This window comes from Amblyomma maculatum, chromosome 2, assembly GCF_055883805.1.
Source record: "Amblyomma maculatum isolate TAMU_Amacu chromosome 2, ASM5588380v1, whole genome shotgun sequence".
NCBI lineage: Eukaryota > Metazoa > Arthropoda > Arachnida > Ixodida > Ixodidae > Amblyomma > Amblyomma maculatum.
In genome coordinates, this window is record NC_139345.1 from 216617280 (window position 1) to 216642312 (window position 25033).

General features: G+C 47.6%; 1 protein-coding gene across 2 annotated transcripts in view; it reads right to left on the bottom strand.

Annotated features, from left to right (window-relative positions):
• Nucleotides 1–25033, bottom strand: part of Vps50 (vacuolar protein sorting 50) — a 220625-nt gene that overhangs the window by 171807 nt on the left and 23785 nt on the right. Inside the window, exons 6-9 of one of the 2 annotated variants that reach the window (XM_084595738.1) lie at nt 23557–23674; nt 20755–20790; nt 12869–12955; nt 7681–7818 (exon numbers count right to left, since the gene is read on the bottom strand). In XM_084595738.1, coding sequence (XP_084451864.1) covers nt 7681–7818; nt 12869–12955; nt 20755–20790; nt 23557–23674 — 379 coding nt within the window. Of the gene's footprint in view, nt 1–7680; nt 7823–12868; nt 12956–20754; nt 20791–23556; nt 23675–25033 lie in introns of both variants that reach the window. The other variant, XM_084595737.1, reaches the window with a different exon arrangement.

A 25033-nucleotide genomic window follows, 5' to 3' on the forward strand; every position in this document is an offset into this window, starting at 1 on the left:
TCTCCTCCACCTCCTGCAGACAGGAGAGGGCGACGCACTTTCCCTCGAGCTCCAGGCTTGGCCAGCTTTTGCACACACACGCACGCACACACATTTGGCGCGTGGCAGGAACACGTCCAGTCTTGCCCGCGGGAGGAAGCGCTGCGCGGCCGATGAACGGCGTCGAAATGGCCGATCCGCTCGCGGTTCTGCCTGTTGCTATGCGGTGGCCGCGTCAGCTGTCCCACTTCTCGGTGGAGAAACGTAACAGACTGCCCCGCCGGGGAAGGGAGATCCCGAAGGGCAGGGGACTGCATCCGCTGTCCGGAGGGATCGGGATGTTGCTGCTAGCCGGGTTCGTCCGACTCTGTTTCTCTTGAGCCAGTCAGCCTGAAGAATTCCTTGGCAAGTTCGGTTTCCAAGGCACTCTGCAACTTGTCTTCAGGAGAGATTTCTGACAACCCACAACGTCACAACCACGCTAAAAACTCAACCGGTCAGCCAGCAAGCACGGCACAAACTTCACTAAGTTTTGCCAGACTATTTCCCTCTTATGCCCCCATCTACATTAAAGGGCAGCTTAGCAGCACTTGGAACGCGTCCACAAATTTGAAAATCGTATTTTCAAAACAGCACTTCAAACAAAGATAATACAATACAAATGTTCAAAATCCTATGCCAGGAAGAAAAACACCAACAAGTGAAAACGGGCTTCTTCTCACGTTAGGAGCTTCGACTTAAGCCATCGGCGTTACCGTTGAGATCACCCTTTTCACTAAAGCTTCGGCTGTCCGTTTCTCGGAACAACCGTACCTTCCTGTTTCTGTGCAAAGAAACGCATGAGCATAAGTCACTAGCTTTGCTAAACAACCTATCCCTCTCCTTACGCTTGGCGCACCAGTCACGCATTTTCTGGGCACGGGCGCATTTCTGCCTTTGGGATAGTCGCTTTCTTTTGAGCGATAGCTTCCACTTGCTCCATTCTTTCTCGCGCCTGCCTTTCCGTTTTTTTCTACGGCAGCACTGAAACACATGCTTTGCGCTTTCTTTTCGCAATCTTTGGAGTTTGCTCTCCTTACGATGGCAGCATTCTTTCTCGCGCCTGCCCTTTCGCGCTTTTCGTCGGCAGCGCTGGAATACTAGCCTTCTGCTTTCTTTTTGAAACCGTTTGAGTTTGCTCTGCTTACGATGGCAGCATTCTTTCTCGTGCCTGCCCTTTCGCGTTTTTCGGCGGCAGCACTGGAATACTAGCCTTCTGCTTCCTTTCTGCAATCGTTTGCGTTTGCTCTCCTTACGATGGCAGCATTCTTTCTCGCATCTGCCTTTCCGCGTTTTTCGGTGGCAGCACCTGAACACTCTAGTCCCACTTTCTTTCGGCGCGAGCTCTGGTAAGCTAGCGGTAACCGGAGCTAGTAGGACACCGGTGTCGTCTGAGTGGTCAAAGTGCGGCGCCGCGTCTGCATCGCGGCCAGCAGCGCATGACTCACTTTCCGTCAAGTCCGAACGACAACTGCTCACGCCAGCCCTCAAGCTAGGCATTTCCTCTGGCGGCGCTGCGGCTGCATCGCATGACTCACTTTCAGTCAAATCCGAACAACCGCTTACGCCAGCCCTCAAGCTAGGCATTTCCTCTGGCTCGCCACTCACGTTACACGGGTCCTCCGATGAGCCGCATCGCTCAGCGTTAACCGGCGCACGATCAAGCTCCTTCGACAGCTGGGGCGCTTCGGATTGCGTGAGGGTAATGTATGCCACGTCCGCGTTCGCACTGGGGTTGCTTTCGCGAATACAACCTAGCGTGGTATCAGGGCACGAACGATTCTGACTCTGCACTAGACGTACGCTGTCGCCTTCGCAAGTCTCGCTCTCTACAGTGTACGCGCACTCCTCGTCGGTCTGCCCTGGCTGATCACAACTCGCGGGCTGCGCAGTTTCCCTGATCGGCACTTCGTTTTTCTGCGTGCCCTGCTCTACGACGAAGTTGATTTCGGAAACCGAAATTCTGTCATTTCCTAGCTGGTTGCCTTCTCCGCCGCGCTCTACACAAGCTTCTGCATTGAGAGGCGGTTCAGTTATTACCAGTTCCCCACTCTCATTTGATGGAACTGTATCTCCTACAGCTACTTGGGTCGGCGTGCAGTTCACCTCGCTTAAAGGCCGGAATACATGGAGCGTTTTTGCCGCGTCAAACCGGCGTTTTACGCCCGACGGCGCGCACTCGACGCCCCGCGTCAGAAAAAACGCGCGCCGCCACCGATCTGGCCCTGCCAGATATTTGACGCGCGGGCGGCGCGGCGTCCTCTCGAACCGGAAACGACTGTCGACGCGAGCCAATAGGAGCGCGGAAAGCTGGCATTTCCGGTTTGAGCGGCCGCTGTCAACATGGCCGCCATGGCTGACGAGGTATGGGGCAGTTTGGCCGCAGAAATGTGATTATCGTAAAAATAAACGCTTAATCAAGCACGGAATGTCGCTTTTTTGTGAGTATACGACATACTCTCGGATCGCTGTGTGCTTGTTTGCTCCCTGGAGTGAAATATGTGAAAAAAAAAAAAAAAAAAGAACCGTGCCGCTGGTATCCGAGCGGGCATTCCGAAGTATCTTCGTTCATTCGAGCGAGCCAAATCCTTGCGCACCTATGTATGCTTTCTACATTTAGCACAGTAGCATTAGAATGAGCACTTTCGGGATTTTACCACAAGGGACAGCGTCGCTTCTCTCACGTACCTCGCTCTGCGGTTATTTCCGCTCGCTGATGCATTTGCTTTCGCATCGAGGGATCCGCGGCGGCGCTCGCGCTACTTCGTCGTTCCATGTATCTCGAGCTGGGCGTCGCGTCGGCGCGGCAGTTTTCGACGCGCGAAAATCGTGGAAAAAAACGCCGCATGTATTCCGGCCTTAACGGCGTCACTTCGGACTTCTCGCCGAATAAGCCTGTGCTAACCGTCTCAGCTAGTGTCTCGACCAAGGTAACACGATGCTCTTCTGTTCGAGGATCGGTCGGCTCACTACTGCGGTCACGTTGCTCGGACGTTTCCCCAAGCTGTTTCTCACACTCCGGTGCAAATTCGATTTGCTCCGGAACTTCCGCACTGTCTAGCCATTCGCTTACAGCGGCTTTCAACTGATAGGCCAAATCAAAGTATGCCTCGTTACAATGTTTCTCGCTCTCATATCTCTTCCGAAGATCCTGAGGCGTTATCTGATATCGTATCAGCAATGACTCTTTTAGTTCATCGTAATTTTTCAAGCGGTCGCCAACCAATCGCTTGATTTCTTCCGACGCTTCAGCGGAGAGAAGAGCTACCAACATCTGCGCCCAACTATCTCGCTCGAAACGTTTACTTCTGCAGACATTCTCGAAGTCTGCCAAATACTCGGCCACATCCTCGGCAATGAGGAACGGTGGCGGACCATCTCGCGGTATTGAACCGTTACACTGAATGGCATTGCAAGATTTAATCCTTTCCACGCTCATTCTATGTGCTGATATCTCCAGCTGCATCAGTTTCCTTACGCGGGCGTCCTCTTTCTCGAAACGTTCCCTACGTTCACGCATCTCTTTCTCGTGACGTTCTCTACGTTCACGCATCTCTTTCTCGTGACGTTCACGTTCCTCTTGACGTTCGTCAATGATCTCAAGGCATTCCAAAAGCTCGTCATCTTCAGCTTCCAACGCAAGAATAGCCTTTAACACTTCTAGTTTTCTGAGTTTGCCTGACAAATCCAGACCCAACTCCTCCGCAAGCTCCAGCAATTTCGGTTTGCGCAACGACTTCAAATCCAAACCCATGGCTGTTCCGAGTGCTGCCTTCTCTACTGCCCACTATTGCCTTGCTGCAATTAACCCAGCAACAACGACAACACAATTACCAGCTCTGTTCTCTACTTAACAAAAGCCTGGCAAAACTCAGTAGAAGAAAGTCCCGCACTCACCAACCTCGCAGCCAAGAATCCAACGCAGTCGTTCCGCTGCAGGCAACCAGTCATCACACAGGGCTCGTTGCACTGCTCCCGCCTTTCCGCTGAGCTGCTTTGATTCACGGGTCACGCCTCGGACATCTCCGCTCTTCCCACCAGATGTTGCACCTCGGTCAGGCCTGGCTCGTTTCACCGACCACGGTCACTGCTTGGTCGTCCTCGTCTCTCCGCTGTTCACCAGTTGTTGGACGACGGTATCGCCTGGCTCGTCCCTCCAACCACGGTTACGGCTTGGTCATCGTCGTCCCACCGCTGTTCACCAATTGTTACATTTGGGGTCGGGAGTGCCTGGGTAGCGTACCTCTGCGGCGCGCGGCCCCTCGGTAGCGTTGGCCTGGCGGCTCCGTGGACGGCATCAAAGGTGCCAGCAAATACGAGGCGTCTTTTAACGAAACAACCTTTACTGCAACATCATGAAGAAACGGGCAGTGAAGCTGACCCGGAGAGATTACAGACACTCTCACACAGCTGGTGTCTAGCGTCGTGCCAACGGCGCGTCAAAGTAGTCTCTATCTCAGCGGAGTCGGCCGCTGCTTTTTATAGGTTTTCCCGTTCACAGGGAAAGGGTAAACCCTCACAGGAAAGGGAGAGCCAAACATGTTGGTTCACGACGAATGACTCAATCGCAGGTGTTCCGACCTCATCTCCTCCACCTCCTGCAGACAGGAGAGGGCGACGCACTTTCCCTCGAGCTCCAGGCTTGGCCAGCTTTTGCACACACACGCACGCACACACATTTGGCGCGTGGCAGGAACACGTCGAGTCTTGCCCGCGGGAGGAAGCGCTGCGCGGCCGATGAACGGCGTCGAAATGGCCGATCCGCTCGCGGTTCTGCCTGTTGCTATGCGGTGGCCGCGTCAGCTGTCCCACTTCTCGGTGGAGAAACGTAACAATCTAGAAGACAGAGAGCCCGAAGAGATGTGGACTGATGTTCCTGATATAATACAAGAAGTTGCTACTAAGGTAGTTCCAAAGCAAAAGAAATGCAAGAAAGCAAACTGGTTATCTGAAGAGGCTTTGCAAATAGCTGAGGAAAGGAGGATGGCAAAAGTTATGGGGGAAAGAGAAAGATACAAGGTTCTCAATGCGGATTTTCAGAAAATAGCAAGGAGAGATAAGAATGCCTTCCTGAACATACAGTGCCAAGCAGTTGAGGACAACAGCCAATTAAGGAACACAAGAGCTCTGTATAAGACAATCAAAGATATCAAAGGAAGCTTCTGTGCTAAGCTGGGCATGATAAAGGACAAACGAGGCAAGGACCTCACAGAATAAGCCTCAGAGATAAAGAAGAGGTGGCAGGAATACACAGAAGAACTGTACAAGAAGGACCCGAATGTGCAAACCCAACATAATACGGTTGTGATTACTGATCTCGAGCCGGGCATCCTGAAGAGTGAAGTTGAATGGGCCTTAGCCAGCCTTGCTAAGAACAAAGCTAGCGGAATTGATGGCATTCCAGCTGAGTTGATTCAAAACCTCAACCATGACGCTGTTAACATTCTGCATACATTATGTCAGAAGATTTGGACAACCCTGCAGTGGCCTTGGAGGAGGTCAGTTTACATCCAAATTCCAAAGAAAGGCAGTGCCAAAGATTGCTCCAACTACCACACGATCGCGCTTATTTCGCATGCTAGCAAGGTGATGTTGAAAATCCTCCAAGGTAGGCTGCAGCAGTATGTGGATCAAGAGCTTCCGGACGTGCAAGCTGAGTTTCGCAAGGACAGAGGAACTAGAGACCAAATTGCCAACCTTCGCTGGATCATGGAAAAAGCAAGAGAGTTCCAGAAACCCACCTACTTCTGCTTTATTGATTATGCGAAAGCGTTTGACTGCGTAGATCACAGCAGATTGTGGCAAGCTCTCCAAGAGATGGGAGTTCCAATTTACCTCATCTGTCTCCTCAGGAACCTGTATGAAGGGCAAGAGAACACAGTCAGAACTGGGCATGGTCTTACTGATTGGTTTCCGATCGAGAAAGGAGTGAGGGAAGGCTCCATACTGTCGCCCTGCCTATTTAACCTATATGCAGAGTGCATCATGAGGAAGGCCGGTCTGGACGAGTCTTCAGCTGGAGTGAAGATTGCTGGAAAACGTATCAACAACCTTAGATATGCGGATGATACCACTTTAATGGCATAAAGTGAAGTGGAACTCAAGAGACTTCAGATGCGCATACAAGAAGAGAGTGAGAAGTTTGGGCTTAAACTGAACATTAAAAAGACAAAGATCATGGCGTCTTGCCCTATCAAGTCCTGGAGCATCAATGGACAAGAAGTGGAAGCTGTGACAGATTTTCTCTTCTTGGGCTCCAAGATTACCTCGGAAGGAGACTGCAGCCATGAAATTAGGAGACGCCTGCTTCTGGGAAAGAGAGCAATGGTTAGCCTTGACCGCCTAGTAAAGAGCAGAGACATTAGTCTGCCAACCAAGATCCGTATAACTCGTGCTATGGTCTTTCCAGTTGTGATGTATGGATGCGAGAGTTGGACTGTGAAAAAGGCTGACCGCCGAAGAATTGACGCGTTTGAATTGCGGTGCTGGCGAAGACTCTTGAGAGTTCCTTGGACTGCCAGAAGGTCAAATCAGTCGATATTGTCGACCATAAACCCTGACTGCTCATTGGAGGGTCAAATTCTAAAGTTAAAGCTCAGCTACTTTGGTCATCTGATGAGAAGAGAGGAGTGGCTGGAGAAAGATTTGATGTTGGGAAAGGTTGAGGGTCGCCGGAGAAGGGGTAGGCAGCGAACGCGATGGTTAGATGGCATCCTCGAGGCACTGCAGATGAAGTTATGTGATGTTAGGAAGATAGTGAGAGACCGGAAAGCGTGGCGTGACATGGTCCATAGGGTCACGAAGAGTCGGACACGACTGAACGACTGAACTGAACTGAACTTAACCGATGGGGGAGTTGCGCGCAGTGTTCGCCGAAAAAAGCCGAGCACGCGATTAGGATCGTTTGTTACCTGCGTTATATGATGGGACCAATTTAGATTGCGGGTTAAATAAATGCCTAGGTATTTATACGTTGATACAGCGACGATTTCGGTGTTGGAGATAAAGTATTTTGATGATGGCAGAGAGCGACGACGATGGAAAGATAGTAATGATGTTTTCTTCGTGTTTAATGACATTAACCAATTATTGCACCAGGTTGTTACGCTTTCGATGTCCAGTTGAAGAGTTTGGGGGTCATTGCTATTAATTATAGGACGGTAAATAACGCAGTCATCTGCAAACATCCGGATGTTAGAGCGTATGTTAGATGGTAAGTCATTTATATAAATAAGAAAAAGCAGAGGCCCCAGGACGGTGCCCTGGGGAACGCCGGACATAACAGATGTACGTGAAGATGAATATTTATTAGCTAGAACAAATTGCTGCCGGTTAGTGAGGAAGTTGCAAATCCATTCTAAAACAAAGGAATTAAGGTTCAGGCGGGTAAGTTTTAATAAAAGCCGTTTATGAGGAACTTTGTCGAATGCCTTTTCAAAGTCTAGGCACAGGGCGTCAACAGGAATGTTAAGATCAATGTTAGAGCTTAGGTCGTTAATGAACAATGCTAACTGAGTGTCGCAGGATATCACCACAGGGATAGGAGGACACATTTAAACATTAGAACCAGTCACTCATTTGTTCTTCCCAGCAGAACAACAACGCAAGAATGCCTAAGTGCATTGTCCCCGAGTGGTCCTCCCCAGCAGCTGGAGAAAGCACCTGAGTCTTGCCCAACAGGCGGTAGGCAGCGTCCAGGCGGCCATAGTGGTCGTGGTCAAAGCGGACGCACAGTCGTGACAAGGCCACGTCCAGCTGTTCCTCAGTCATCTCCAGGGTCTCCTGCAGCTTGGCACTCAGCTCCCTGCATCCACACACACACCGTCTCACTCTCAGGCGCCGAAGAGACAAACAACCTTCAGATACAAAGCTAAGAACAAAAATTGGAATGAACTACACCGATGACTGAAGCTACGGATTATTACCTGGTTCCATAGCACACACGGTGCATTCTAGCCAAAGGGCTTCACTGCTGCAGCTGGCCTTTAGATAACTATAGGCATCAGAGTTTTAGTTGCATGCACTGTCCTATTTGAAATGATGCATTCAACATTAGTGTATAGCTTTGAAATGATCTTTTTCTGTTTTAGCTTCAACAACCGAACGAGGACTGTAATGTAGGATGGCTTTTATTGCGAAAGCAATTCTAGGTTTCGAGCCTTCAGCGTAGTGCGGCCGGTAGCCACGTCTTACCCACGTGACGCTGTGACATCACATCCCATGTGACACTAGGGTGAGAGCTGGGCTACCAACTCAAGCGGTCGGCAGGAGCTGCCAACTCGAGTCTCTCGTTTCACATGGGACGGTTATGTCATAGCATACACGTTACCCCTATAGGCCACTAAGGCACGTTCATACGGCTTGGTTAAAGTGGGGCTTTATATGTGGGCTGAGGAAGAAGAAAAAGAGAAGAACGCTCGGTCACCCGCAGCTAATGCTTTCGCTCAATATTTGGTTCAGAAGCGTTGAACCCTTGTATTTTTTTAGGCTTGCTGGCTCATAGCTTCAAAACACTGCAGCACAACAATAAGACAAGGACACAAGGACAAAAAAGAACACCACAAGCACTAACTTTTAACAAGCTTTATTGTTCTCGAGCAGCACATTTATAAGCCAGAAAAAACATGTAATCAGTTTTGCATAACATTATCAAATTTGCAGAAATGCGAGCTCTTTATCACTGAGGAAGATGGAAGGCGCGTGCTAACACATGTGCGACCTGAACTAGGTACCTTCTCAGCTTCAACGTGTTCACGTACCTCTGGTTTTTGATATCACAACACATTTATCCGGAAAAGCTTTGCATGTTTTTGTCTCTCACGAAAGAATATGGTAAAGAAACGAGCTTCGCTCCTTTCCTGTTCTTGATGTTGAGAGCATGATTCATCAGGCACTCATTGAGGCATATATACTTTTTGCCGCATGGTAAGGGAGTCAGATACATAACCCCTTCATTGCACGCTAGATACAGCTTTAGATGCTTTAGATGCTTAATCCACATGGCCTGTTGTTGTAAGTTTTTCCCAGTTTGCACAAGGTAGCAAGTTTTTTAGGGCCCGAGAGCACCATGGTTGTACTTGCCTCTGAAGAACAATTCTTTTCAAGTTGTGTGAGATCTATGTGGATATGGGAGTACAACAAGATACCTCTGTTCACCTAGACCTTCGGAGTTTAGCTTCTTGAGAAGCTTTTCTGCAACAGCAGATACTTGTACATGCAAGGTATAACCAGCTTCAGTCAGCCTCTTGGACTGCTCTTGAAAACTTTCAGTCATCGTATGCGTGCATAATTTTTGGTAAGCATTTTGAAAACAAAGATTGACGATCGCTCTTTTTACAAGTTTAGGGTGCGAGGAGGGATCACAGGAGGGAGGGCAGCACAGGTTTATTACTTTGTGGCTTTCATGACGATTGCATTTGCTGGGCTTATCAGCCGCAAATTAGGTTTCTTCTATATATTCGGCCAATACATAGTTAAGGTCACACGTGTGCTAGCCGCTTTCCATTTTCCTCAGTGATAAAGAGCTTGTATTTTTGCGAATGGGATAATGATGTGCAAAACTGATTACATGTTTTTTCTGGCGTATAAATGTGCTGCTTGAGAAGAAAAAGGTTTGTTGGAAGTTAGCACTCGTGGTGTTACTTTCCCTCGTCTTTTCGTTGTGCTACAGTGTTGCGAAGAGTGTAACATGGTGGCGTGTTTAGGTCACATAAGGCACTGAAAAAAAAAAAAAAAAAACAGAACATATTTATCAAGTTATTGTTTCAATTCACTGCAGCATCTAGGCAGCACACTTCCAGAGCCGAAGTGACAACAGACAATAATCTTGAAATGCCAATTTGCTTCACAAAATGTCACTCTGTAGTTTTATTTTTTTTTAACTCCAAATCTTCCTCCACCTTTTACAAAAAGTAATGGCCTTTTTCACAAGACGCAGCAGCCTCTGAGAAGTGGCAAAAATTCATCTGCCACTGGTTGAATTTAGGGTGCAACCCAGTTCCATGAGGCACCAGCAGCAAGCGTGCGCCATAGGTTCATGAGGTGCCAAGCAAAAGGACAGGTGAAATAAGATACGGTTTAAGGGCCAGTGGGCCAAGCCCCATGCCACTGCCCACTTCATCGACTTCTGGTTCGCAACAATGCAATGCCTCCAGAGGGAAATTTGTGCAGCCAGCCCATGCAATGAGTGGACAACGAATGAGCGATGCCGAATCAGATGACTGGTGTGGATTCACAGTCAAATGACTGTGCATCCACACATTGGAAAAAATACTCCACTGTGAAGCCTGTACACAATAATGGAAGCAATGTGTTGGGAACACTTCATATTGTATCACACTATGTAGCACATACTGAAGGCACATATGCACTGCAATACTGTCAGCTGAGATTTTCTTTGCAGCCTGTAGGGCTATGAAAGTATAAATATTCGAGCAGTCTCCACACCTGCACTCATAGTAGCATTATGTTAGTCAAGTGCATATGCCTGAACAGCACCAAATGGTGTCAGAATATCGCTGTTTACCATACGAGAAATGGTGCTATCCAAATATTGTGGCACCCACATTAGCAATAGATCCAGCCTATTACTTAGTTAGGTTACAGGATTTAATGTCCCAACGTGACTCACAATATGAGGAACGCTGCAGTGGAGAGAGTCGGACACTGTAAATACTACAAAAGCATGGCGGGAAAGATATCCAGCCTACCGTACAGCTCACACTGCCTACACAATTGTGATGTACACAATTGTGCTCACAGCTGAAATACCGTAGGAAGGCTCACGCATATTTAATTCTGCCCTCACAATGAAAGTAGACAGTTACTTTTTACCAGTGTGGAACAAGGCCATAGTACAAACTTTCATTTACAACTAAGCTCAGACTTCTTGAACACTAGGCATATTTACACATGTATGCTTTCTTATAAATTCTTGAAAAGAAATTGCACATTGATGCCTTGCATATTACACAATTATGGAGAGATTACAAAATGCTTAGAGGCATCAGAATTATAACTACAGCCTCTAAGTGTTCTTGGCACGACATTTGATCTCTAATGCTGGGTATTGGAACAGAAGGAACAAATTGTGATGTGCCTAACATTGATTTGACACAATGACAGCTGCTTTCCACTCTGCTGCTTGTTCAGTAATCCTTTGTGAAGCACCTGGAAATAGAAACAGTGCTCAGCATATGACATGTCGTGTTCCTCTTGAATGCTGGTGAAGGTGGCTTCGGCTGCTGCACTGATATTGCATATCGCAAAATTGTACCTTACGGAAGCAATATGTCGTCTGCAGCTATTTTAAGAATGAAGACCCAGTACTTCTCACGCTAGCGCTCACGAGTGACTGGCAACATAGACCAGTGAAAATAAATACTCGGAGAACCATTAGTCACAATCAGATGGGACAGTGCAATAGCCTCATTGTCCATGCATGGCCACACATACTACGCATTGCAACACTTACCATGATTCTTGATATGGCGCAATGAACAAGAAGGGGACACAAACAAACGGGCGCTGACTTACAATTGACAGGCGCAGAAGCCCATAGTTTTCTAGGCGAGCTACGCATCAACCAGAAACAACCAAGAGAAAAAACATGAAAAGGAAAAGATAGTAGTCAAAGAAGCTTATCAATAACGCTTCACCTGCTAGCAGAAATCTTTGTCAGATAAAAGAACCGAAAGTCAGTGCTTGATACTATGTTAAATGCCTTCACAAGAGTGGAAACTTGGGCTAGTCAGTAACGGTGATCCATGACATGAGAGTGTACCACAAAAGGACAAAAGACACAGAAAGGGTACACAACACAGGCACTAACTTCCGATTATTGAAAGACACTATAAGGTGACCAAGGCAAGACATGACACATAAAGAGGAACAGGCGCATGCATCCAGAAAAACGGTGAAAAAAAAAGAACAAACGAAAAACCGCTCAAAGATTAATGTTCCTTAAGAATGCCAACTCATGTTTGGACAGGAAGATAGACGGCTTGCTGACATATTTATCATCCAAAGCAGCTATCTGTGCAGCTTCTAGAATCTCACGAGTCAACTGATCTCGGTGTTTAGCCACAACCGAGCACTTAGAAATGGTACGCAACCACACCCCTTACAATGCAGAGCCAGATTACTGCCTGTAAGTGTAATCATATTGTTTTTGTGTTCATGAAGCCTTTCATTCAAGCAACGCCCGCACTGATCAACATACTGTTTACCACAGGAAAGAGGGATGATGTAAACAATGCCCTGAGTGCATTTTACTAACTTGATTCACTGTTCAAAACTTCCAAAAATTTGCACACTCCTACATTTAAAGGCTACAGAAGACTTTGGTTTTTGAAAGAAAACCTTTGGACAACAGACAGAACACAAATTGAAAAGTTTTTTGGAAGCTAATAAAATCTTGCTGCATTTATTGGTCTACCACATGGCAAAACACTGCACTCTGAACCAGTTATTCTACTAAGCATGTAGTCTGTAAAGATTGCTCTACATTTAAGCAAATGTTGTCAGGCGTCAAGTATGCATCAGGTAGACTGCAGGTAGGCGACCTTACTGCAGCGAAAGCCCATTACTGCCGATTGCAGTGTTTATGCTTTGCATCTTTAGCCTCGCAGAGGCAGCAAGTTTAGGGGCAATAAATGTGTGTCTAGTATTGTTCCATGGGTGAGCCACTTTCACCGAAAGGCCTGGCCCTCCCACTAAAACAAAAATAGAAGTAATAAGGTAGAGCTCAGTGGGTGCTCGTTGGCACCGACACCCACGGCAAACAGCAACAGCAGCAACGGAAATCTCGAGAGGCTACGGGTGAAAAGAAAGAGGGAGGGAGCACCATTACTTGCCCAACACAGAGGTAGTGGCGGAAAGTGCTGGCAGCCTTGTGGCATGTCAGCCCCAGCTGGATGGCCCCAGGGTAGTCCTCCTCCTGCACACACACATGGCAGTGCATGCCACAAGGCTACAGGCACACAGCAAGCTACAAGCCAACCCAGCCTCACAGAGGACATCACATCGACTTCATGTGGAAATACAAAGAAAGAGCAAAAAACAAGTGCAAGCAGAGGACCGCAAGTCATTGACCAGCACTAACCCAGAGGACAACCGCAGATCCCAAGTATAGCACTGTTCAACCACCCTGCAGACTGCACCGTTCCCTGGGAACCCCACTAGGCAGTCATCCACAGCAGCATAGAATCGACACCTGAGCCACACTTAATAGAAACAAGGCGAGCTGGGCAGATACTGCCACTTTGCTACCTCCCACGTTGGTTACCGAGGAGAACATAAGACTTAAAGCTGAAGTAACGAGACATACTCAATACAGTCGAACCCGTGTATATCGAATTTCGGTTATATCGCACTCACGAAATATCCCCTTGAAAATCCCATGTAAAAGTGTAGGAAAGCCGCGTCATATATCAAACTCAATTTCACCCGTCGTTCGATATATCTAACTCCGCTACACGCACTGGAAAGTGTGCCTTCCCCAAAGACTATCGCATCACCCTTGGCCGTTTGCCGCGTGACATTTTCAAGTCACGCACAGAAGGAATGAGAGGGGACAGTTCGGCGACGGCTGGTCTGGGCAGCACCGCGCCCATTCCCCAAAGGCGCGCGCATCTGCAGTTGTTTCCCGCGCGCCAACACATGACGTTTGCAAGCCATGTGCGTGGGTGTGCCCATTCTTTTGCTGAGCTATCTTTCTCCTTCAGCACGCGCAACGCATGCGCCAAGCCAGCCCAGCCCAGCCCGCATCACCCTCGGCCGTTTGCCGAGTGACGTTTTCAAGCCGCGCGCGGAAGTAATGAGAGGGGAGTTCGGCTAGGGCAGCGCCACACCGATTCCCTAAAGGCGCGCGCATTTGTGGTTATCGTTTCCCACGCGCCAACACGTGACATTTGCAAGCCATGTGTGTGAATGAACCAGAGAGAACCACACCAGCCACCAGCAGGAGCTATCAAAAGATAAACGTGCCCCAACGTTATCGCTGCGCAGCATCTTTGCACGCTGCCAAGAAATGAGCTGTGCATGAAATGACCGAAACGGAGTGACACGTGCCATGGACATGCAAGCGAAAACGCTCGCGATTTCTGCCGCGGCGACACGGAAACCTTGTTTTGAGCTGCCGCGGTGGCTCGAGCAGCGAAAGGGACGCAGTTCCAACAAGTTTTAAATTTTTCACTCTGTCGCTGCCGCTAATCGCTGAGATCGCTTAATCGCTTGCCTATGAGCGAGCAGGCCTTAATGCTTTTTTTTTTTTTTCGAAATTCTCGAGTGCAAAAGTGAAAGGTGGGTTCATTATGCGAGTGAGTTGATTACGCGACAAATGCGGTATCGTTTTTTCGCATCGTAAGTACTGTCCCAAGCCGATTTCTGTCTATCGAATTATCGATATATCAAACTATTTCACGATCCCCTCCGAGTTCGATATATCCGGGTTCGACTGTATATAATCTAGGGTGCATACTAGGCTACCTACACCACCCTCCCCCTAAAACCAGAAGCTAACCTGCCTGCAGAAGCCCCAGTGCCAAAACATCAGTCCCGCACTAACAGTTCTCAACGTGCTCCAGTCTTGCGGAATAGCAACGCCACCAACCACACCAGCTGGATACAGATCACACTTCAAGCCCCAAATTCAATACAAAATCCCTTAAATCAGGGCCTTCAAGAGTGTGTCGAAACCCGTAGCAGCTAGCTCATGCCCCTCATGGAGAAGATAGCACAACTATTCCTGGAACCCGCTGTCACCAGACTTGGTACCATAAAACTAAAGTTAAACAGCAAATTGCCTCTTATTTAAACACTTAATGCCACTGAGACAAAGCTTGATCGCAAACTTCCTGAGCTCACAATTCGTGGTCGCACAACGGTGACCAATACCATAAGCCATGCTGACCGCAGGCTGATAGCTTATAGCTCACTCATAGCTGAACCAATATGAAAAATGAATTGGGGTGGAAAACTCTTTTCACTCGACTAAGGGGCCCTGAAATGCTACTTGCGGCAATATTCTAATGCAACAAATCCAGATAGGTGTCAAATTTAAGAACTTTGTTTATAATTTACAAATAATGTTTAAAAAGTGCTCTTGGCGACACAGGCTAGCCTGCAAACCTCCCCAATGACATCCCTGGACCTTGCTGGGAGAGCCCGCTGACTGGGTGCTTCCAAGTGGCGCTGGCAGAGTGGGGCAAAATGAGGCGCATTTGCAACTTGTTTTCTTCTTCTTTCTGTATTTGCACGCCAATGCAAGTTGAGTTGAGGGGAGAGAGCAGGAGCATCATTTTTGGGCACTGCCCATATATTCAGTGCTAATGAAGCTAGCTTAAGAATTTTTGCGTTCTGGAGAGGATTGACGAGATACCTATTGCTTATGCATGTTTTCTAGCTCTAGTAAATAACTTCTCATGAACACTTTAAAAGCTCTTGTATCAAGTGTGCTAGGAACACAACCAGCATTCAAAAGGAAATAGACCTACGCAGGCCACATTATGTCTCTGCTCGTGCTGATCACACAAGAAGTGCAAGATTCTGCTTGGGCACTGGCTCACAAAATGCGACTCACATACTGCCCACCTTGGCACTATATCTGCCTGCAACCTCCTCATATGACTGATAAATCCTCCTAAATCCCAAAGAGAGCAGCAAAATAACCTCAGAGAGGCCCTCTATGGTTTCCAAGAGACAGCCGAACAGTTAACAGACACTCATGGCGACACCTGCCTCTTCACCACTCAAGACCCTAACCCCCTCACAGATTACAGAGGTAACATCAACCCTGATCTCAACTGCGACTTGACGTCAGTGAGATACACGCTGCACTTATGACACTGCTGCAGGCCACTACAGGATTACAGTAGGCTTCCTTGCTAACCAAAACAGTGAAAAACTCAAGAACCTCATGCAGTATACAGTCGAACCCGGTTATAACGAACCCGGATATATCGAATTTTAGTTATATCGAACTCATGGAATATCCCCTTGAAAATCCCATGTAAAAGTATAGGAAAGCCGCGTCATATATTGAACTCAATTTCACCAGTCGTTCGATATATCGAACTCCGCACCACGCACTGGAAAGTGTGCCTTCCCCAAAGACGACCGCATCACGCTTGGCCGTTTGCCGCGTGACGTTTTCAAGCCACGCGCGGAAGGAATGAGAGGGGACAGTTCTGGACAGCGCCGCGCCTATTCCCTAAAGGCGCGCGCATCTGCAGTTATTGTTTCTCGCCTGCCAACACATGACGTTTGCAAGCCATGTGCGTGGGTGTGCCCATTCTTTTGCCGAGCTATCTCTCTCCTTCAGCACGCGCTACGCATGCGCCAAGCCAGCTCAGCCCGTTTTCAGACAGACGTCGGACGCTTTCTCCAGCGCGTTGCGAACCCTCTGCGCGCGGCGGCTGACATGGCTATGGCGCCTGCGGACGTTAAGAAGCGGAAGCTCTCTCTGGTTTTTTTTTTTTTCTTTTTCTTTTTTTTTTTTTTTTTTTGCTAGAGTCATCCTTTCTTATCGTTGGGCTGTACGCGCGACGTAGCGTAAGATATGGCGGCTGCGGACGTTAAGAAGCGGCAGGCTTTTTTTTTTTCTTTTTTTTTTGCGCGAGCCGTTTATCTTTGCATGTATGAATCAACGGAAGCACGCGGTCTGCTGCTGCGATCATGACGCCCGCCCCAAGCGCGGCGTGATAAATCGAACCAGGCTTGTGCAATTAAGCCATCACGGGCACTCTGCCAAGTTCGCTCCCCGCCACCGGAGGAGCTATAAAAAGATAAACGCGCCCTGACGTTATCCCTGCGCAGCATCTTGGTATGCTGCCAAGAAATGAGCTGTGGATGCGACGACCGAAACGGAGTGACGCGCGCCATCCAAATGCAAGCGAAAACGCTCGCGATTTCTGCCGCAGCGACACAGAAACCTTGTATTGAGCTGTCGCGGTGGCTCGAGCGGCAAGGGGGACGCAGTTCCAACAAGTTTGAAATTTTTCGCTCTGTCGCTGCCGCTCGTCGCTGAGATCGCTCAATCGCTTGCATGTGAGCGAGCTGGTCTTAACGCATTTTTTTTTTTTTTTCAAATTCTCGGGTGAAAAAGTGGAGGGTGGGTTCATTATGCGAGTGGATTATTGAGGCGACACACGCGGTATCATTTTTTGGCATCGTAAATGCCGTCACAAGCCGATTTTTGTATATCGAATTATCGATATATCAAACTATTTCGCGATCCCCTTCGAGTTCGATATATCCGGGTTGACTGTATCAACGCATGCTGGTAAGCCAGGGCACTGCTGCAAGAATGGAAGACAGCAGACCCATGTAAGAAAATCAGCATGGCTAATCTCCACCCAATATCCACCACATTGTGCGCAGGCAAGTTCCCAGAGGACTCCACTTCTCCCGCAACCTCTAAAACAAACGTGTTCAGCCTTCAAAGCCACTTGACAACCTAAGATGTCCCCCTACCACTCAAACATGAGGTCACTGACTCCCCTCATAAACGAGGCTTATGCACCAGACTAGCGCTTAACTTAAAGGGAACACTTAATAATGTCAGGCACTCCAAAATCTTGCCCAACCTCCAAAGCGCGCACTGTGGGGTCCACATCTATACTGGTCCACATCTATACTAACTGCATCAAGGAATTCCTGCACGATTGCCAGCTAGGCATCATAGCGCGTGATACAAGATCCAACTCCATCTACATAGGCCCTAGGGGTATTCTCCCTGCTTTTTTTTTTTACCGGGCCCAATCGTATCTACCAGTCCAAATCGATGCCATAGAAGGCATACGCCATGTCCTGCAGGCAGACCATTTGGGCAACAACAGGCAATGTAAGACAGACTAAGGATGCAATCCGGGAAGTCGCCAACACTGAAGTCGCCATAACCACGTCATTGACTGTGACCTCACCTGCGAACAAGTAAGCAGTATGATGTCACACATTATGACCAAGAAGAGCAGTATGAGAGAGAACTACACCCTCAGACTAATTCTAGACTTTACGGTCAGCTGAGTAAACTACAAAACCCCGTACCTCAAGCTACGGAAGAACGACCTCAATCACCTTGGCGCCACACTTTGCATGACCTACATGTGAGCGTTAGGGCTACCCCTCATCCACTGAATGGATGCTTAAACTTGATGCCCAACACGCCCAACACCACAGATGAAGTCAGAGAGGCTCACCTAAGAAACTTTCCACCTCACTGGTATCACCTACCACACAGCAAGTACTTCAAGAGCTCAAAATTAGCTTGCTCAGCCCCCCGTGACAGTGACAGGTCATACCCACAAGTGGTGGAGGGAATTCCCTACGATACGCTGTGACCATGTACTGTATACTCCAAAATACCATCAGGCACGACATAAGGCCTTCTTCATGACAGCTGTGGGTCCCTACGAGGTCATGACAACCTCACTTGCCCATAAAGGGGCCAACGGTTAGGAATTTAGACATCACACACATGGAGGAGGAAGTGATCGCATTGGCCGCAACACACACTGAATAAATATGCATCATTACTGACTCCCAAACCACTTACAGAAACTACATACAGGGCAAGGTATCTCCCTTCACCTGCAAAATCTTAGCCAAAGCCAGATGCCTCACACAAAGAAGTCAGATGGGTAGCTGGTCATCAAGGGGTAAAAGGAAACGAGCACGCACGCACAGCAGCTTGAGCATTCCTCTCCCAATATCCCTCATCAAGGCGGGTAACGTCATCACTAATATGAACAAGACAGTCAAAGTAGCCGAGGAGTTCTATACAGATCTCTACAGTAGCCAAAGTAGTCAGGACCGTAATGAGATTGGCGGTAGGGAAAAACAGTCAGACGTTCCACCAGTGACGAAGGACGAGGTCAAGAAAGCACTAGAAACTATGAAAAGGGGGAAATCAGCTAGAGAGGATCAGATAACTACAGATTTGCTGAAGGACGGGGGGGATATCGTGCTAGAAAAACTGGCCACCCTGTATACGCAGTGCCTGGTGTCATCGACGGTACCGGAACCATGGAAGAATGCAAACATTATCCTCATTCACAAGAAAGGGGACTCTAAGGACCTTAAAAATTACAGACCAATCAGCTTACTGTCTGTTACGTATAAGGTATTTACTAAGGTAATCGCTAATAGAATCAGGACAACCTTAGACTGCAATCAAGCAAAGGATCAAGCAGGGTTTCGGAAACGGTACTCTACTATCGATCATATCCATACCATCAATCAGGTGATAGAAAAATGCTCGGAATATAACCAGCCCTTATACATAGCATTCATTGATTACGAAAAAGCATTTGACTCAGTTGAAACATCGGCGGTGATGCAGGCATTGCGAAATCAGGGGGTAGACGAGCCGTACGTGAAAGTGCTGGAACATATATATAGTAGCTGCACAGCAACCATAGTTCTGCATAAAGAAAGTAACAAAATTCCCATAAAGAATGGTGTTAGGCAAAAAGACACTATCTCCCAGTACTATTCACAGCTTGTTTAGAGGAAGTATTCAGAGACTTGGAATGGGAGCAGTTAGGGATAAGGGTAGATGGAGAATACCTTAGTAATCTGCAATTTGCTGATGACATTGCCTTGCTAAGCAACTCGAGGGATGAACTGCAAATATTGATTGATGACCTAGACAGGAAAAGTAAAAAGGTAGGCTTGAAAATCAATATGCAGAAGACTAAGGTAATGTTCAACAGCCTCGGGAAGGAACAGCAGTTTACATTAGGTAGCGAAATACTGGAAGTAGTAGACGAATATGTCTACTTAGTACAGGTAGTAACCGCAGATCCGGACCACGAAAAGGAAATAACAAGAAGAATAAGATTTGGATGGAGCGCATTTGGCAAGCACTCGCAGATTATGACTACCAGCTTACCGGTATCGCTCAAGAGGAAAGTGTACAACAGTTGCATCTTGCCTGTACTCACCTATGGGGCTGAAACGTGGAGGCTAACCAAGAGAGTTCTACTTATGTTGAGGACAACCCAGAGGGCTATGGAACGAAAAATGGTAGGGGTAACATTAAGAGATAGAAAGCGTGCAGAGTGGGTCAGAGAAATAACTCAAGTTACCGACATTCTAGTGGAAATTAGGAAGAAGAAATGGACATGGGCAGGACATGTAGTGCGAAGAGAGGATAACCGATGGTCGCTTAGGGTAACAAACTGGATTCCAAGAGAAGGAAAGCGTAGCAGGGGGCGGCAGAAAGTTAGGTGGGCGGATGAGATTAAGAAGTTCGCAGGGGTCAAGTGGATGCAGCTAGCACAGAACCGGGTTAAGTGGAGAAATATGGGAGAGGCCTTCGCCCTGCAGTGGGTATAATCAGGCTGATGATGATGATGATGATGATCCCTCATCACTCTCCTCACATGACAACCCATAACCCCTGACTACAACCTAGAGGACCAAATGTCCTTAACTGAGGAGTACCCCCCCAACCCATTTTGCTTGAATGAATGTTTTCTGCTATTAGCACATTCTTTGGCCATGAGTCTGGCAGAAACAAAGTGGCACAACACAACTGGCCCCATGAAAGCCTTTTACCCACTCGTCCCATTCTGTTACTGTTCTCGAACCATTCTTCCTGCACACAACAGACTTCTGCACAAGTGAAACCATTATGCTGCTGTGACAACCTGTGTGCAATCAGAGTTTCTACACGTGAGCTCTTTTGGCTGGGCATGCAGTAGCCATCGCATCACGTGCAGGAGAAGAACTCACCTCCAGCAGTTCCCGAAGCCTGGCATCCGTCTCTTGCTGCAAATAAGAAAACAGCCATGTCTTCCCCAGCGAGCATGCTCTTCTGCCAGAGTCTGGTCTGGCCCCCCAATTGAGTGTATACAATTTAGTAGTACTCAACAACCAACAGCCAGGCAGGACCACCAATTTCCTTCAATTAACAGTACTTTGACAGTCAACTAACTTCAGCCCACTTGTGCAACACAAGGCACCAAGCCAGGGTGTAGCAAAAAAAAAACTTGGGGTACACAGAAGTATGCTTAGGAGCTGATGTGATGGCATTGCCATGTGGACATTATGAAGTGCTGCTAAAGGACTTAGTTGTTCATTACTAGGGCTAAGTAGCAAGGCACTTTGTTGGACTGGTCAGTACACGCTCAACATGGTACATGGTAAAGTTTGGTTTGGTTTGGTTAATGGGGTTTAACGTCCCAAAGTGAGACAGGCTGTGAGAGACGCACAAGGGAAACGGGATGAAAAGAGTAGACAGACACAGCACTGTGCCTGCCTAGTTGTTCTGCTTTGTTTACTTTGCGCTGAGCCTTTCCACACTACTAAGAAGTACGGTAGGTATAGCTAAGTCTTAGTGCTACTCAGGAGGGCTCCTTAGTAAGGGTAATTAGTGCTCTTATTTTAACTGATCATGTCTCTGGCTGAAGTGCACTGCCTCCACACCAGTCCTCAGGAAGTGGCATCAAACACAACATGAGTAAGACATCCCAAAGCGTCTCAGCCAATGTGCAAAATAGTCGCAGAGTGCCATCGCTTTTTCTGCCTCCTGTTGTTGAAGATCTCCGAGAACTTGGTAGTTTTGAAGCCTTTGTACTGGGCAACTATCCAGGACACTGGTGCGTGCTCGCAAAATGTTGTGGTTATAGTGGTGTAGGTTCGTCAGGCACCATACCCTGGCTTTATGCTTGCCGGGTTCTATGTCTACATTGCATATCTTCAGATATGCACAGGTTGTCAGCTGGTGACTGAGTGAGCGCAACGTGCATTTCATTTGGTATCATCTTAAACATTTCTTTAAAACATGCCCACTTGAGATGCTTCGTATCTTTTCTTTCCACCAAAGCTAGCTTCGGTCACTGTAGCGTGAAACACTGCTGCATCAACAGCACTGTACGTCTACAGCATCCGCTAGAGCGCGTGCACGACCAGATCGTCTCCCCGGTAGCATGATACCACGCACTCAGGCAATACTCACTCCCACCAGACATGAAACACTGTGCGAGTCATGGCCGAACGTGTGGCATCACACAAATGAGCAAAAAACCACACTGCCGTCAGCCGACAACACCATTAGTGTTGCTCTCAAGTAATGTGTGGCTGCTGTCTACCCTACAGTGTGAAACGGTCGCCCCTAAACTGCTGCATAAAACAAATACGTACCACTCAGTGGTGTATATGAGGCACTACTACAATAGACACCCAACTCAAGGGCTCCGTTCCACCTGCCCACCTTTTCTTTTTTCTTCACTCTGTGTAATAATGAGGCCCTGTGGATGACACCTGACCAGAGCATCTTTTCCCAGTTTTCTGGCCCAATTCTCAAGTGCAAATTACCAACTGGAATTGGGGTGCACCCCTACTCTGACCTGGCTTGCCATTTTACTTTTATGAGAAGTGTAAGCAGCTCGCCTGAATTGAGAAAAATGGTGTCGGAGTGATTACTGAATTGAAAGTTTATTTTCCAGTTAAATGCATCTTCAAAGCCAGGTAAAACAACTCAGCAAAGAAGAAAGAGCACAAGCAGTGCACACCCAATTCCTCACCTGAGATCGTATTACAGCACTTACGCTTATCGAGACAACAGATCCCAGGCCCAGCCAAGGAATTAGATAAAGCAGAACAGAGCAATTTAGACCGGTTACAACCATGGCAGTAAGTCAGAATCCTCAGCCAAATATAAATTTTGTGTGCATAAGGCAGATCAGTAGCATATGGTATGAGCCTGCCAGGGAAACAGTGCCCTAGACTCTTCAGAACAGCCAATGTGGGAAAGATGGGAGGCAGCCCTGTACATGAGGACCGGCGAGCCCTCATGGAAAGAGTGATGGCGACAGTGGAATCCCGAACTTGAGATCCAATCTTCGCACAATTCCCACTCCCTTGTTCTTTTTCCTTTTCAAAATGTTTTCATCCTCATGATCCTCACACGATTCTGTTGCTAATGGCCGAAACGCAGAGGGAGCACCGGCAATGCCAGAATAAAATCCATTTTCCAGGAAAACAACACCCCGGGTGGGACCAAAGCAAAGGGAATAAGATGACAGAAAAGAAGCAGAGCGTCTTCGCCACATCTTGCACATACTGGTGGTCTTGTACCATAGAACCTCTCACTGTACATGCTTGCATCTTTGTTTGGACTAACTAATAAACTTTCAACTTCAACCGAGGATTACCGAGATGGCTTGCGAGACAATTTCACCTAAATTTATTTATCCATTAGAGTTTACTTCCTTCATAATCTATTCCAGTGAAGACATGAAAACTGCATGCAATAAAAGCCTGTACACAGCTAAAAATTGCGAACTTTTCTGAACTTGGCTGTATCCAGGTTTAACTGTAGTTTCGCATTAAAACAAACTTACTGGGAGCTCTCATCATTTAGGGCTATTTTCAACACAACTGCCGATTTTTGGTACTAGAAACTCGTGGCGAGAACAGCCTCTATGGATTTTCTTAAGCAGCACGTCCTGTTATGGGACATTTCCAGCAAGGACGCAACTGCCAAGAAACAACGTTGTGCAGAATGTGAAGTAAAGAACGGATTCCACTGACCAGGGCCTTGATAAGGTGCAGGGAGCGCAGCAGCCCCAGCAGCTGCTGCCGCCTGCGGCATGCAGCCAGAAGGCCCAGGCTAGACACTGTCAGCTCATGGCGGCTGCATGACAGGCTCCTGCACACCAACACAAAACATTCTGCACAAAACTCGTTAGAGGCAGATGGATGAGCCATGAAATCACCACAGCTGCTTCGTGTTGTGCTCTTCACAATGTTCCCTTTTTCCACAGAAACAACGTTCATGCATTTTCTGCCCCATCTATCACTATTCTAGGTTATTTTCGTTACAAGAATGTTTTTGCCAGAACAAAATTTTCCACCTCCCGTATGAACTTGCTTACAGCAGGATTTGAATGTACAGCTAGAAGCAATATGAGAAGAAACATGGGAACGCGTGGCCTCCACGCCTTGCAAAGCACTGCCATCAACAGGTGACAAGAGGCAGAGGTAAAGACGCATAAAAAGTAAGCTTGGTCGGCTGCTCTTTCCGAGCGTGCCCCTGGTGCCACTCATTCTCATCTTATGTCGGTGGCAACGCTTTGCGAAATGCGAAGGCCACACGCTCCCGTGATCCCTCTCGTATTGCTTCTAGCTGTACTTCAAAGAGAAGATTCCTGCGTCAGCCTAGAGACCAGTCCTCATATTTCCCTACTTGCAGTCATTAATGAAAAAGAACTACCCTGCTTCTGACTGCAGGAGCTTAACTGCAACGTAGACATGCTCAATTGAAAAGGCACATTTGCTCACACATTGGCCCTACTCCCAAATTTGAGGACCAGAACATGCAATTAAGGCAAATGACAAAACAGTCTACCACACATGGCAGCAGCAGTAGTGCAGCGCAAGACTCATCACTAGGGCCAATCACAAAATATGTTTAGTATGCACATGAGAAAACATCTTCATTTCAAGACGTGTGTGAAAGAATATGGTTCAAGAAAATATCAGGGCAAACTTAGACATAAGCTAACTTTACCACACATGCGTATGGAAAGAAACACACAGTCAAATAAACCTGAGACACAGGCAGCCTTTGAAAGCCGGCAGACCGAGATGAGAAACTGATGGAGCTCACAAAATGACTCTTTCCATAGTCAATAAAGAACACCTCTACAATTTCGTGATCATTCTGATCACATGCATTTGCTTGGAGACCACAGCTCCCGTACTTACTCTGCCACAGAGCGCCTCAAGCCTGACAGCCCCTCAATATCTGCCAATCAATGATACCAATATGCCAATTAAGCTTTAATTCCATATGCCACATTATTTCAAAAAGCAATTATCCCTGACTCTGCAAAACAGTTCAGCAGACACTCACAATGCTGTATGTTAATCATCATCATCATCATCATCATCAGCCTGACTATACCCACTGCAGGGCGAAGGCCTCTCCCATATTTCTCCACTTAACCCGGTTCTGTGCTAGCTGCATCCACTTGACCCCTGCTAATTTGTTAATGTTAATGACAGT